This window comes from Lonchura striata, chromosome 4 (genome assembly GCF_046129695.1).
Source record: "Lonchura striata isolate bLonStr1 chromosome 4, bLonStr1.mat, whole genome shotgun sequence".
Classification (NCBI taxonomy): Eukaryota; Metazoa; Chordata; class Aves; order Passeriformes; family Estrildidae; genus Lonchura; species Lonchura striata.
The window spans coordinates 51,110,399-51,124,672 of record NC_134606.1 but is presented as its reverse complement, the minus strand read 5'-3'; the positions used below and the strand labels follow the sequence as shown (position 1 = coordinate 51,124,672).

Here is a 14,274-nt window from a genome sequence, read left to right as displayed (position 1 = left end):
AAAGTTACTTAAATATCAAGTAAAATACACTTAAGTATATATAAAATACTTCCAAACTGTGTTAATTTAATGGTCATCTGTCAAGGGCTACCTGGCAGGACATGAGAATCTACTGAATGAGTTAACTGCAGAGTCATAATCTAAAAAACCTGTTCAAACATTGCTAAGCCTCTCTGAAGTATTGACTGCTTGTAAGAAAAAAATAATTGAAACCACTCTCTTTTGTTTCATTACAAAAAAGGAAAATCCTGAAAGTTTTGAAAAGCTTCCTGCCATGGGAAAGCAATATGCACACATGTACTGGCATTTCTGCTTTTGCAGGAAGACTGTCTTGTACAATAATTTTAATTCCCCTTAGCCCTGGGGAAATTCTCTGAGGGCAGGCCTATCCTTAAAAGTACGATTTCCCATTTTACTTGGACTAAAAGCATTCAAAATGGGCATTTAAATAGCACTTCTGAGATTTCTATCTGGATGTTTATACAGAAAGTACCTCCTCTTTGAGGATTTAACCAAGTACTAGTTTCTCAAGAACAGAAGGAGAATCAAGCCCTTAATGGAGTGTTATAATGACAGAGAGTCCTTCCTCTAATGTCTCAGTGAAAAGGTTTATTTGGCTGGAAGAATTCTCTTATCCTATTATAAATTGTTAGGCACAGTGCAGGGAATATAAATATGCTGCAAATCCAGCTTCCAATGACCTTTTCTCACAAAAATATGTTTTTGCCGAGTGAAAGCAGTGGAAGAAAGGCAATTCTAGATGATATATTTTGTTCCTATTATACAGAACAGTATTTCATCATATGAAAGAGAAATGGGAGTCCCCAGTGTTACTACTCTATTACAAAGAAAAGCACCTCTTTGAAAATTAATGAACATTAAATATTTGTACAGTCAAATGAAGATCTGTTTTCAGGGAACTGGTTGCCCTGTGTTCTTGGGGTCTAAGCTGGGAACTGTTCCAAATAAATACTGAGGCGAGTAGCCATGAATAACAATGATGAAGTACTAGCGTTCAGATGACCACTTTCAAACTCATATTACCAGTCTGATCTCATGATATGCTAAACACACCCTTTTTTTCTTTGCTAAGGAACAGCAACTCTATTATCTGACTGCAGTGATACATATTTTCACCTTTACAGAAAAGAGCCTGGGTGTTCTGGTGGGTACCAGGCTGACATTAAGTGAGAAATGTATCAAATCTTAGGAAATACGGCTAATGATGTCCTGGGCTGTGTTAGAGAAAAAGGATTGACAACAGGTGAGGGAGCTGATCCTATCCCTTAATTCAGCCCTTGTGAGGTCACATCTGGAGTGTTAGTACCATTTCTGGGCTCCCCAGTACTAGAGACACATGAGCATACTGGAGGTAGTCCAGCAAAGGGTCACAAAGATGACAGCAGCATCTCTCCTACAAGGAAAAGCCAAGAGAGTCTGCTCATCCCAAAGAGGAGAAGGCTCAGAAGGATCCCATCCACCAGATGGGAGAGTGCAACAAAGACATAGCCAGGCTCTTTTCAGTGGAGCCCAGTGATGGGACCAGAGGCAATGGAAAGAAAATGAAACATAGAAGGTTCACCCTGAACATCAGACAACACTTTCTCATTGTAAGGTGACAGAGCAGTGGCATAGGTTGTCTAGAGAGGTGGTGGGGTCTCCTCTGTGGGAGGTATTCAAAAGGTGTTTGGAGATGGTCATGGATCATTGGCTCTATGTGTCCCTGGCTTGAGCCAATCGTTGGATCAGGTGACCTCCAAAGTGCCTCCCAGACTCAACCATTCTGCAGTTCTGTGAAAAGAACAGCTCTCATCTCTTTCCATAGTCTGCTTTGTTAAGGTTCCTACTCATTGGTTTCAGGCACTTTTATGGGGACATAAAACTGCTGTACTCAATAAATACTCGATTTGATGCCACACATAGGAGAACGAGGTTTAGCTCTTAAGAGGAAGATAACCTGAAACTTTTGTGAATACTTCTGAATGCCTCAGTTTCAGTATGCATCAATAACTGCACAAAATACAGAGTGGCTGGAAACTAAACCTCTCTCTGAAATGGCAGAGACTGCAGTTCTCCTCGCCTAACCACCATCCCCCCAGTGCACCCCCAGCACTCACATGCAATGCGGACGTAGGCTTTGCGGCTCTTGGTGGTGCCTGCGGAGCTCCAGGCAACGCACTGGCACCAGTAATCCTCTGGCCCAAAGAGCTCCTCCACTTGCTGCCGGGAAATCTCGATGCTGACCTCCCGGACAATCAGACCTGTCAGGGTGCAAGGAACACTGGTCAGTGTTGGGCTTCCTGATGGAAAGAAAACAAGTGAGGTTGAAGAAATCTGCTTGCAAAGTTGCTGGGAGACCTTACAGCTCTCTACAAATATCTACTCAGCAACACAGACTGTCATAAGGATGCGAAGGGAAAGAAACTCCCACTTTGTCTGCATAATGAGAGATGTGGGTGAGTGAAAAACTAATTACTGAGATTTTGACTTTCATCACATACAGAATGTATTTTAGACAAATTGGAGGAACAGCATCTCAGCTAATATAAATAGTGCCACATCTCTAGGACAATGTACATCAAGGGACAATCCGAACCAGTTTTATTTTGATATATCATAAAACCACATAATCATTCCATTTATATTACTTCCTTAGCCCTTCTGTACTTAATCTCCTTTTGCTAGACAGACACAGCACTGTGACACTGAGGTGCAAGGAAAATGGATTTTAGGATGGCCAAAAATATCCTGATACTTCATAATGACGAGCACATGTGCTGAAGTATGGTTATTGTAAGCTGCAATATTACTGTCATATATGCTGCAGATATTGGAATATTTTTTAAGGAATTTTATAACGCAGTGAAACACAATTCAGTGCCTGACAGTCTCTCTGGCCCTGCCCTCCATAACCCAGCTCAGCACAACCCTCCCCCAAACCCACAGTTGCACCCACGAGGACAGTGACCCACTTGCCATCCTTCCAAGCAGACCAAGATTTGCCCACATTTCCCACACAGTGCTCTCTCTGGGGAAGCCTTTTTGCTTCTTCTAAGTGCAAGGAAATTTTGCAGTGTCTCAGACACCACTGTGAGCATCGTTGGCAAAATGTGTACATCCTCTAATAATCCACTGTGTTTCACACTGACACAATCCTCTCCTTCAAAATGCAGTCCCTGGTCAAAAGGCTCTTAATTACTGGGTGGGGACGGGAGAAAGTGTTTACACCTTTTTTCAGCATATTTGCTCTTTGCTGATGATGCCCAAGTATCAACAAATTTCTAATGCATGTCTGCCAATAGAGAATACCATTGCCATTTCAAAAATGCACTCTTGCAAACAGTCTTGATATATAAATTCACATACAAGTCTTTTGTGTAGTGAGATTAATTTTTCTTTCCAGAATTGCCAGGAAACTGAACTGAATTATCCTTGGATCAGAGCATGCAGTTTGTCCCCATCACCAAACACCAAAGGGCAGGTCCTTCTGCTGAGCACAGACTTGAGACTGTGGAGGCAGCTACCCTCAGCCTCCTGCCGCAGGGCTTACAAGGGGATATTCATAACGTGAATGTTCCCATTTGTACAGCGTGGCGTGTTCCTCGAGTGCTTGAAACCAGGCCAGCCCTTTGATTTGCCTCCAGCCTCACAGAGGTTCCATTCAGGGAGCCAATGATTAATTACTGTTTGCACACAGTTGTGCACTGTCACTGCAGCTGCATCCCAAAACTTGGGCAACAACCTAGCAGCAGAAAGGAATTAAGGCATGTAACACCACAGACTTCTCTGGTGGGAATGCCTTCTAATGAGATGTATTTTCCTGCTAGAGACTATCACAGCCCAGCTCCCTTGTATTTCATTATCCTTGACATCTTTAGCCATTGAATAATTAGCTTCTTTGGGGGAAACACTTAATAGTTCTTCTCTTTGAAATGAAATACTCAAAATATGGTAACAGCACTCCAAAGAATGGAAATCAAAGCAGTGCATAGGCACTTGATATGCAGTGAATACTGTGCTATAAACTTATTTTGCTTTGATTAGATAATTTAGCTCCATGAGGGGTCTGAAGGATAGCTTTTGTCCTGGTGAGAAGAGCATGAAGAAGGTGGGGAGAAGAATGAACCTTACATCCATAAAAATTGTTGTATTTTCCCAGTGTGACTTCTGCTAGTCTAAAGATTACTTCGGCTCATTCCCACAGTTTTTACTGCACTAGCCCAAGGAGCTTTTGAAGGTTACAACATTTTGTTTTTATAATAAGGCTGATTATGGCAGAGCTTGATGGAGAAGTGAACTTTGTTACCCAAGGGCCAAAACAAGCATGCTCATAATGACCATACTGGTTAATAATGATTATGAAATAGCCTTAACATTCAGGACACAAATGCCGTTTTCTGATTGTCTATGGAAGATACAAAACTATACTACAAATAGCTGCTCCTTATAAATGCACCAGCAGGACTTTTTATATTGGACCTCCTGAGATGCTTTCTAATTCAAAATAACAATCTACTCCTCATAATGTCTTTTGGGACTGCTGTGAAGTACTGACAGGTTTCAGGTTACTCAAAGTAATTTGGTCTTTGAGCAGTATCAACAGTTGTGCCATGACCAAAGAGATGCACACCTTCTTTCCATAGCAAATAAATGCTATGTCTTTCTGCTTACAAGCAAAAACATCATCGTGTCTTGATCTCTAAGGTAAACTATGTTTCCTAGAGTTCAAAATGTATCAAACCAGTTGGTGGTGCCACAAGATCATCTGGGATATAAGGATCTGTGGCCCGACTTCGGAGATTTGATTCCACCACTGCTTCCCAGCACAATACACTGGTGCCTTATTGCCCAAACAGCAACGTTGATTTCAGAGAAAATCCTCACCAGCTGAAACACACCCACCCTCAGACCCTGGGGCAAGCACAAGGAGACATGTTTCCCTTGTTGTACCAACTCACAATCTTATTCCTTCTGCTAGCACACTGCAACATCACCCCAAACAGAAAATCCCTTTCTAGGCCATATTGCAAACACTGCAATTTGCTGAGATATCTCAGATAGCAACTGCCTTGCCACCAGCTGACACACTGCTGTACATCAGATTTCACAGAGGAGCTGGCACACTCTGTCTGCTTTAATTCAGGAGTGTATTGCTTATCCATCTCCTGTGGGCACCAAGTGCAGGAAAACCCTTGCATGATGACTTCAAACAGAGATCTTCATCTTATCTCTGTTGGACCTGCTTCTGCTTCTACACCAAAGAACATTAGCTAGACAAATGGAAAAGGAAAAAAAAAAAAAATGAAGGAAAAAAGCTGAAAAACCATCTCTCAATATTTCCAGACAATGTGACATGCTGCACCTTGTAATCAGGTGACTGTTTATTAAATTGCTTGTTTATAAGTGAGTGCACAATCTCTGAGAGCAAAATTAGAAATTGCTTTATAAAACGAGTCCCTGTATTTTGCCCAAATATACACAGGACAAGACAGACTAAGAGATCAGCAGTAATTTATGCATCATATACCTATCAGGTACTGGCCAATTCCACTTTGTCATTGTGCTAAGTAAAATGTCATCTTCTCACAGAGAGTAAATCCTCTACCTTACCTTCTTCTTTAGAAATACATTGAATTTTTCAGTCTAGTTCTTTATACAGCTAAGATATAAAGCAGATGAAGATACACAGCATAAATGTGGTGGTTTTTTTGAACACTTGAGTAAGCTGACCTTTTTCAGAATTACATAATAATCACTTAGATGGTGGAACTACCGACAAGAAGTCAGGATCTTTGTATTTCAAGTAATGCCATAGCAAACAGAGTTGAAGGGAAATAATAGCAATGTGGGCAGCTAGAATGCTTGTCAGGTTACTTCTATAAATCCACAAAGGTCTGACCAAAGGGATATCCCTGACCATATGATGACATGCTCAGCATATAAAGCTGTGAGAACAATAAGGAAGATGTTCAGAGTGGTGGTATTTGTCCTGCAAAGTCACCTGTGATGGAGACATGCTTTCCTGGGGAACACCTGCCTGCCTACCAAGTGTTGAATAAATTCTTTGTTTTGCTTTGCTTGCACAGTTTCTTGTTTACCTATTAAACTGCCTTTATCTCAGCCCATGAGTTCCCTCACTTTTACCTGCTGAATTCTCAGCCCTATCCCACCATGGGAGTGAGTGGCTGTGTGTGGCTCAGTCACCAGCTGAACCTAAAGCAACAACAACCAGTCTAAGATATTCTTTTGTCCTGGTAGTTTTATGTCCAGTTCAGGATGGAGGATAGCAATGAAGAAGGCTCGTGACATTTGTCTGCATTTGTCTGCAATTATGTCCTAGTCTGGTGAATCAAGAAGTTGCCTATAAGTCACAGTTTTTGCCTACTTACTAGCATAGCTTTTTCAATTACTCATTTCAATAGAATAAATGTATTTCTGGGACTAATACAACTTGGGCTTTGAAAAGGGGTAGGAAGGAATCAGAACTTTACTTATTCTGTATTTGCAGGTTATGAGGGATTAGTGGGCAGAGAAAGGCAAAGGGTGGAAGGAATCTTTCTCAGTCTGCCTACTGCTAATAAGGACAGGGAGAGGCACTAACTCATGGTGTAGTGTATATCAAAATCTAAGTTAATACCCCTCATGGAGCAAAAGGAAGTGTGAAGAGGGAATTATGCCTTATATGAATGGTCTTTTATTATAACTGTACCCTAGAAACACAATAAAGCAAAGACACACTTCATACACATGGTCCCCAAGTGCTTAACTTAACTGGCTACACAAACTGTGATGTAGATTATCTGGTCTTCGGAGACACAAATGTTATCTTTTTAATGTATGCAAATGCAATGCAATTGTAGATATTATGGCAGATTATTGGTAACTGCAGTTATAACTCATGGGTCCCATATTGCATCCACTGTAGTAATTGGCAAATTTCCCAATGATTTAAAAGAAACAGATTTGCTGACCAGACACACTTCTTTCTAGGGAAACAAAAACGTCTCAAGGTTCTATGGCTATATAAGACTGCACAAGACAATAAATGATCACCACAAATATCAGAAAACAGAAAATTATTATAATTTAATCAAATGTAATTATTCAGCCTGGAGTCAGTCTAGGTCACAGAGTTCATATCTACACCTCACTGGGCACCATTCTGCCGAGAAACTGTTTTGATATATTTTGGCTGTCATAACTGTTCAGCATTTGATATTAATACCCAAAACCTGTGAAAATACTCCTCAGGACTTTGATAGAGCAATTTTGGTGAAAGTGCTACATTGGTATGTGTTTGAACCCTCTGGCAGAACAGTAAACAGGAACTATTTAGTCACAAGACTAAATTGCACTTACAAAAACTCCAAGAAACTGCATGGATACTATGTTTATTTTCTTTGTAAGTAGCTCAAACAGTTTCTGTGCTTTTATGTTTTCATTTGCCCAAAAGGCATTTCATTAATTAGTAATCACATACGCCAAAGAACACATTTCTCAAGGAGATGGAACTTTATGACCTACTGGTCTGGAAAAAGACATAGCAGTTAATACCTGCATATAGATGGCAGGTATATCACAACCACTGCCAATAAGTATGGAAATACAGCCCATTTTCACAAAGGTAACTTGCAACCCTTTACACATTCAATTTTGGAAAGTCAGTTCTCAGACCAGCCTCACAAACCTGATATTTTGTGCTGTTGGCTCTCTGCCTGCTTAGACAAGCTCAGGTTCTCCCGAGTGGGTGAGACCCCAAATCTCCCTTCCCACTGCTTGGAGAGGACACAGAGGGCAGGGACAGTTTCTGATTGATGTAGAAGATGCTTTGGGGAACCAGCAGCTAAACAGCTCATGGGCAGGGGCATTCCTCTGCACACCCATGAAACACCCGTGCTGCTGTAGAATCAAATTATGTTTTTCATATTCCTCATCTGTCTTTAGAGTTTTAACAAAGCCTCACGAAAACACCACTTAAAACAGTAGCATTGCTTTTGCCTCATGAAAATGGCCAAGACCATAAGTCAAAGTGGCATGACTGTAAACAGATTTACTAAAAGGGAAACAGATTGGTTTCTTTTTATGCAGTCTTTTGTCCTTTTATCTTTAATGGCAAAATATAAGTGACCAAAGTGAAGAATTATGATTTTTTTACTTATGGATAGTCTGGAATGACCCATCCAATTATTTTAATTGTTCATCACAGGTGCTATAAACAACCCATGTCTGCTTGCTTTACTTGGTGAAAGTAAATTTTTCAGAAAGGTAAAAAAAAAAAATAAAATCAGTTCTATGCAGGAATTTAAATTTATTTACCCTCTTGCAGAGATAGATCCCTCAAAGTCAGAGAGTTATTCCACTAGAATATATCAGAGTACTTAAGCTATAGAATTTGATGTTTAAAAATGAATAAATAGGCTATACACAAGAATACGACTTCAAATATTAAAGTTCTTGCTGAGAAAAATGTATTCTGTGCACCATAATGGGACTGAGATGATTGCAGAATGGCACACTTTGCCTATAGCTTATTTTCTATATAGAGTACCTGTGATCTTAACAAAAGACAGATAGACAGATAGATATCCAGAGATAGTTTAAAAGAGTAAACAGCTTTTACACCCAGTAATCCTTCACACTCTGACTGCCTACACCTGCTTTTGTCTCAATATACTGTTTTTACGTAAATTGAGTCTGGCTGGCAATATGAAATAACTGTGTGAAGATCACAAACAATTTTCTACAACTATTAGCTTAAATATTTAAATTAAAGGCTTCCAGCTATTTTTGGTCTCTTCATAATTTTCTCTTTAGGAAACAGATACATTCTGAACTCAACACAGGTGAAGGCAACAGCACAATAAAGTCAAGATTGTTCTAAAATCCATGTCAGGTTTGCAACTGGCTTGCATCCCCTACCTATATTATCTAATTACCACCTAACAGTATTGAGTTAAGTTAAAATCCCAGCTCCTTTAATATTTTTTAACTGACTGACTTACACAAAAATTACAAAGGACTCTCTTCAGAGGGATTTTACTTTGAACTGGAATTAAAGAGCATGTATTCTATTTGGGTTTTGTTTTCTTTCAGTGAAAACCATGTGGTTTTTTTCTTTTCCCATTAACAACTGAAGGACCAAGTTGAGTAAGATGCAGGGGAGATTTCAAAACAGAGCTCTTGGATGCTGGTGGAAAACAAACCAGGTGCCCTGGTCCCTGCCAGCATGGTGGGGGTGGCCGGTACAGCCTTTGGGTTTGTCCCCTTGGGAAGGTAAAATAGCCCCTCTACTATCTCCTCCCCTGGTCAATCTCAGCAGCTGATTGCTTTACATCACCCTTGCACTACTGCTGTTTAATACCTTGGAACAGCATTGGATTGCTTGTTCTCAGCCTACAAACCGTTCAAAGATAAAAGAAAAACACCTTCCTCTTTGTTTCTCAATGAAGTCTATTTTCTGGTTGACAGCAGTTTTTGCAAATATGTACCAATTGCTTCAAAATTCATTGCTCTCTTCCACATACAACAATATGTGACTACAGTTGCCACATTTTTTTTTCCTGGAACAAAAGCAAAAAGCTCCAGTGTAGCAGGACTCCAAAGAAAACCTCCCTATAAATATATATTTACATTTAACAATGGGCATCATAATTTCTGAACTCACAGAGGTTGAAGTCTAAGAGCAGAAACAAATGTGAATTGAAGCATCTTGACCCAAAAGTTAACCTGACACTAAGAAATCCCAAGTTGCAATCCCCAAGCAATTCCTTGCCTGGCTGGTGTTACTTACAGAGGGTGGAAAGAAGACAGGTTGTCCACAGAGAAAAGCAGGAGTATGAGCTCTTTGCAGCTCCAGCTCTTGGGTCATAGCCCAATCTTCCCTTCTTTTGATTGAGGAACATACAGCTGAGAAAAGATGTTGCTTTAGGTTTTTTTCAAAGGCCAGGAAAAAAATATGCCAATGGTTCATGTTTTACTTAAAGCAGCAGTTGAGACTTCACAAAGAAGATCTATGCACTTTTCATTTCTGGTTCAGGGGATTTACATGCTCTTTTTAATGATCTGGGCCTTCAGCAGTGGGTAATGCTTCCCAGTCCCCAGCTTAGTGCTCATGCAAAATTGAAGCACTTTTGAGGCAGTTTAGAGCCTACAGATGAATCTCAATGTGCAGGCAAAAAAAAAAAAAAAAAAAAAAAAAGGTTCAGCACTTCACAACATGAAGCAGAGGAAATTATGAAAAAACAACAACACCAACAAAAAAAATCTATTGAGCTTCAAGCATCTGGGAAGCCAAACAAGAACATCTGAATTTTGAAGAGTGTGTTTCCATTCCCTTGCATAGCAGAGCAGGGACAGGGAAATGAACAATAAATGGGCTTGTGTGTAAATTTATATATAAAAAGATCAAGTACTTTATTTTACTGACTTACGAACTTATATGTGTTACAGATGTAAAATATATATCTACACATGCAGATACATGTGTACGTATGTACCACATCCACTCTGTGTGGTTTAGAGAAGCAGAGACTTCTTGTCATCACTTGATGTGATGACACAGTTCAGTGGCTGGTGCAGCTATTATGGGAACAAGGACAGTCTCAATGTGACACAAGGGGTCACTCGGGAGCCTCCTCAGCAGTTGTTTTCCTATTTTTTTATTCTGCAATGTGCAGTAACAGCGGGCTGGGGAAGAAGTTTAAGACCCCCATCATTTTTTGCCATTGTTCTGCATGCTGGGGATGGTATTTCACAGCTGACCTGGATACCTTGAAAAAAAAAAAAAAAAAAGAAAACTAAAAAGCAAAGAAGAAAAAGGCTAGCAGCTGCTTTCAAAGCAGCTTTGTCCACTGTGCTGTCAAGTGAAGTGACTTTCTCCAGACAGAGCTGAAGCTCTGGGAATTTACTGTCTGCTCCCCCACCCAGCGTGTTTTCAGAGTTGTGCCAGAGCAGCAGTCAAAACACAGCTCCTGAACACCAGGAGATTTTTCTTAGTTTGCAGTGAACAAAGGAATCGTGGCAGGAAGGCATGCAAAAAGGCAGCCTGGTGGTCACAGAAGTCCTTTGCTGTGTACAGCTGGGTACAGCACAGTTCATGATACTCGTCAGCTACAGGGGGGCACCAGGGATGCAAGCAAGTTCCTCTGCAGCTTCATGTGACTTTGACATCAAAAAAAGACCTTTTAAATTTATGTAAGTAAATGCCACCAAAATATCCCTGTAGCTCTAAATGCCTCCTTTTACTCTTTTTTTTCTAGGTACCCCACCACTCTGAATTCCAATACTGGTTTCCACCTTAGTTGAAAACCAAAAGTACTCAACCTAATCCCCAAAGCAAACCTGACCTACTTCTAGTATTGCTGTTCCTCAGGGCTGGAAGTCCTTACTCCTCTTCAGAGGAGGGTATAGCAACCAACCCAGGTGCAGTATCAGCATAATTATACAAGTTGCTGGGAACCCAAAAACTGCAATCAACCAACCAAGATCCTCTCTGAATCAAAACCTGGGAGCAATAAATAGAGGAGGCTGCAACGGGCTAAAGATTTGTATTCAGGGAATAGAAGACACAGATGTGTCTGACAAAAGACTCACTTTCTACTCTTACAATCAAAGTATGAAGGGATGAGAAGTTATAAAAAATTGTGAAAGGCATTCCATCAAAACCTGAGGAAAAGAACTGTATGTAACCTTGCAGGTGAATGGCAGCTCTGTTGGTACTTACCACATCATGCTGCTCATTTATGTATACAAATTGGGAATGCATGTGAATGACAAAATGAATACAGGCAGTGAACCTGTAAAGGCACCACAAAATTAGATCCTGTATGGGTCAGAGCTGTGTGTGACAGGCATCTCTCTTTCCCTTCATACTGTTAGCGATGATTTGGCACCCTACCTGCAGAGCAAAAAAAGCCCCGCTAAACCTGATCTATGTGTAAAGTTTTGCTCCCATACAAATGCTTTTTTTTTCTTTCTAAAAAAGAAAAATTAAAAAGGAAAAGATTTCTCCAGTGTATTTTTAAGGAATAGGAATTTTTCCCTGATGATTTCTCTGCCTAATGAGATAATAGAGGAAAACATGGAAGATACCACTCAGGTAACTGAGACACACACTTAGACATCTAGGGAGTCTGGAAATCACTTAAATGTTTAGCACAGTCATTAAGACCCCAATGTCTCTAAAGAGTTTCAGACTACAGCCAGATCATCTGGCTGCATCAGACTATAACTTGTTTGCATAGAAGAAAAAGTAAGGTATAATTTTGACCTTCCATTTCCCTGAGTATTTCCAGGTATTTTTGTGAAGGAACTACAGCTCTATTAGTCCTACCTATCCTCATATTTAATTAACTGAAAAATTACAGGATGCAAGTGTTCCTGCCAAGGTGCTACTGACTGCAGCACTTTTGTTTGACAGCACACAAGACCTTGCCTCTGCTCTTCCTTTCCACTATGCTTTTCTTTTCTGCCACTACTGTATCCAAGAAACAGCTGTTTTCCATTTAGGCCCGTGGGTGCAGGATGGAGACTGGGCTTTAGGACTTGCTTCCAAGTCAAGAACACATTTATGAGCCTTTCAGGCATCAGACCACCCTCGCCACAGGGGCTCCAGATCCCACACAAAAGGCTCAAAAGGAGCTGTGGGACATGGATGGAAATAAGGAAGCGCTGCTGTGCAAAGCTGTGGCTAGTCTGAAGCTGTCATGGGTGGACTGATGTCAGATGTCTCTTGGGGAATTAATGCAATTACGAGCGTGTAACAAAGGGTTTCATGAAGGAAAAAACTGTGAGGAGAGAAGATGTAGGCCTGAAATATTCACGGGGATGTCCTCAAATGCTTCAGATTAATGCACTAGGCATCCATATTCCCCTTCTAATTATTTTAAATAACTTTATTTCCTGTCTCAGATTTGTTTTTCTAGAAGCCCACAGGAAACCTCCAGGACAATTAGGCAAACAGCTGCAGATAGGAAGTTAATGCTGCAATAAGAAATAAATATCATAAAGTTTTTATCTTTTGGTCCCAATGCAATTTGCAGAGGTAAATCACAGAGACACTGAGTGATTTGCAGATACATGGTGAATATACAGAAAATCTGGAATTGGCAAATGACCCTTCCCGTGGGTCCATCATTACTCAGAAGAGGAGCCTGAGAGGGATTAACTTGCAGGAAGAGTAGCTCCCCCTGGGAGCTCTGTTAGCATGCCTGAGTACCCTGAAGGACAGAGCAAGGCTGGGAGAACCTGCCCCAGTCAGCTTAGCAACAGAGGGCAGAGGGTTGGTGATGTCCACTGCTGATGCCTGCAAAGGGTGCTAGACACACACTCCCACAGGGAAGAAGCTACTGGAAAGGACAGCAGTAGCAGAGGGACAGGCAGGTCTCAATGGCTATGAACACAAAAAAACTATGTCTTGGTCTAAAAGCTGGAGCAGCCTTCCACAAAGGCTTAGAAGGACAAACACTCCCCCCCCCACCCCATAAGAATTTGATTAAATAATAAATTATTGGTATGTTAATACACATGCTGTAAGTGGATCCTATACTCAGTTGAGTTTAACTCAGAATTCCTCACGCCTTTTGCAGGCCTCTAGACAAAAAGAGAATCTCCCTGGCTTAGGGGGAGTCTTGGTATTGCCTATGAGATTTGCTGCCAGAAGCACTGGTCCAGTGGTCTTATTCTGTTTAGAAAAGTTTATTTCTCTTCTTCAGGTATGTCCTGACCTTAGGAATGTCTTCACTCACTGTAACAAAAACCCCCACTATTTCAAATGCATATCCTAAAAAGTGGTAGCTCTCTGCCTCTCTGTGTATTTCTTCTGAAGCTTCCAAAATAGCTATATTTTCAATCCAAATATACTAATTGCTCAAGATAAAAGTGCAAACTTTGTCTGCTTAAAAACACTGTCTGCAGCAGCTTTGTTGTTGGGTATTCCCTTGATCTGGGTGAGAGAAAAACATGTTCCCAGCAGCTGATTTTGAAGATGCAGCCTGTAAGAAGAGAGAACCTCTCTTGGCACTGATAGGCACAGGGCTCCACTACCTCAGGAGAGCTGCCTGTCAGGCCACAGGGAGTGACAGGCAGAACGAAGATGGCTCAGGTGACAGAAAAATGTCTGCAACTTAAATTTCAAGTAGGGGAAAACCCCATGGGTTTCTTGATATATTTTATGGAAGTAAAGAGCCTGTATTTCCCCAGAGAGTTCCAGTTCTTTGGAGAAACTGAGTTATGTGCTTCTTGCTGCACCATCTACAGCCTTTCAGACCATAAATA

General features: G+C 40.8%; 1 protein-coding gene across 2 annotated transcripts in view; it reads right to left on the bottom strand.

Moving 5' to 3' along the window:
* Positions 1–14,274, bottom strand: part of UNC5C (unc-5 netrin receptor C) — a 249,092-nt gene that overhangs the window by 72,462 nt on the left and 162,356 nt on the right. For both annotated transcript variants that reach the window (XM_021550331.2, XM_021550332.2), the window contains exon 3: positions 2,118–2,261. In XM_021550331.2, the coding sequence (XP_021406006.1) occupies positions 2,118–2,261 (144 nt within the window). The remainder of the gene's footprint in view (positions 1–2,117; positions 2,262–14,274) is intronic.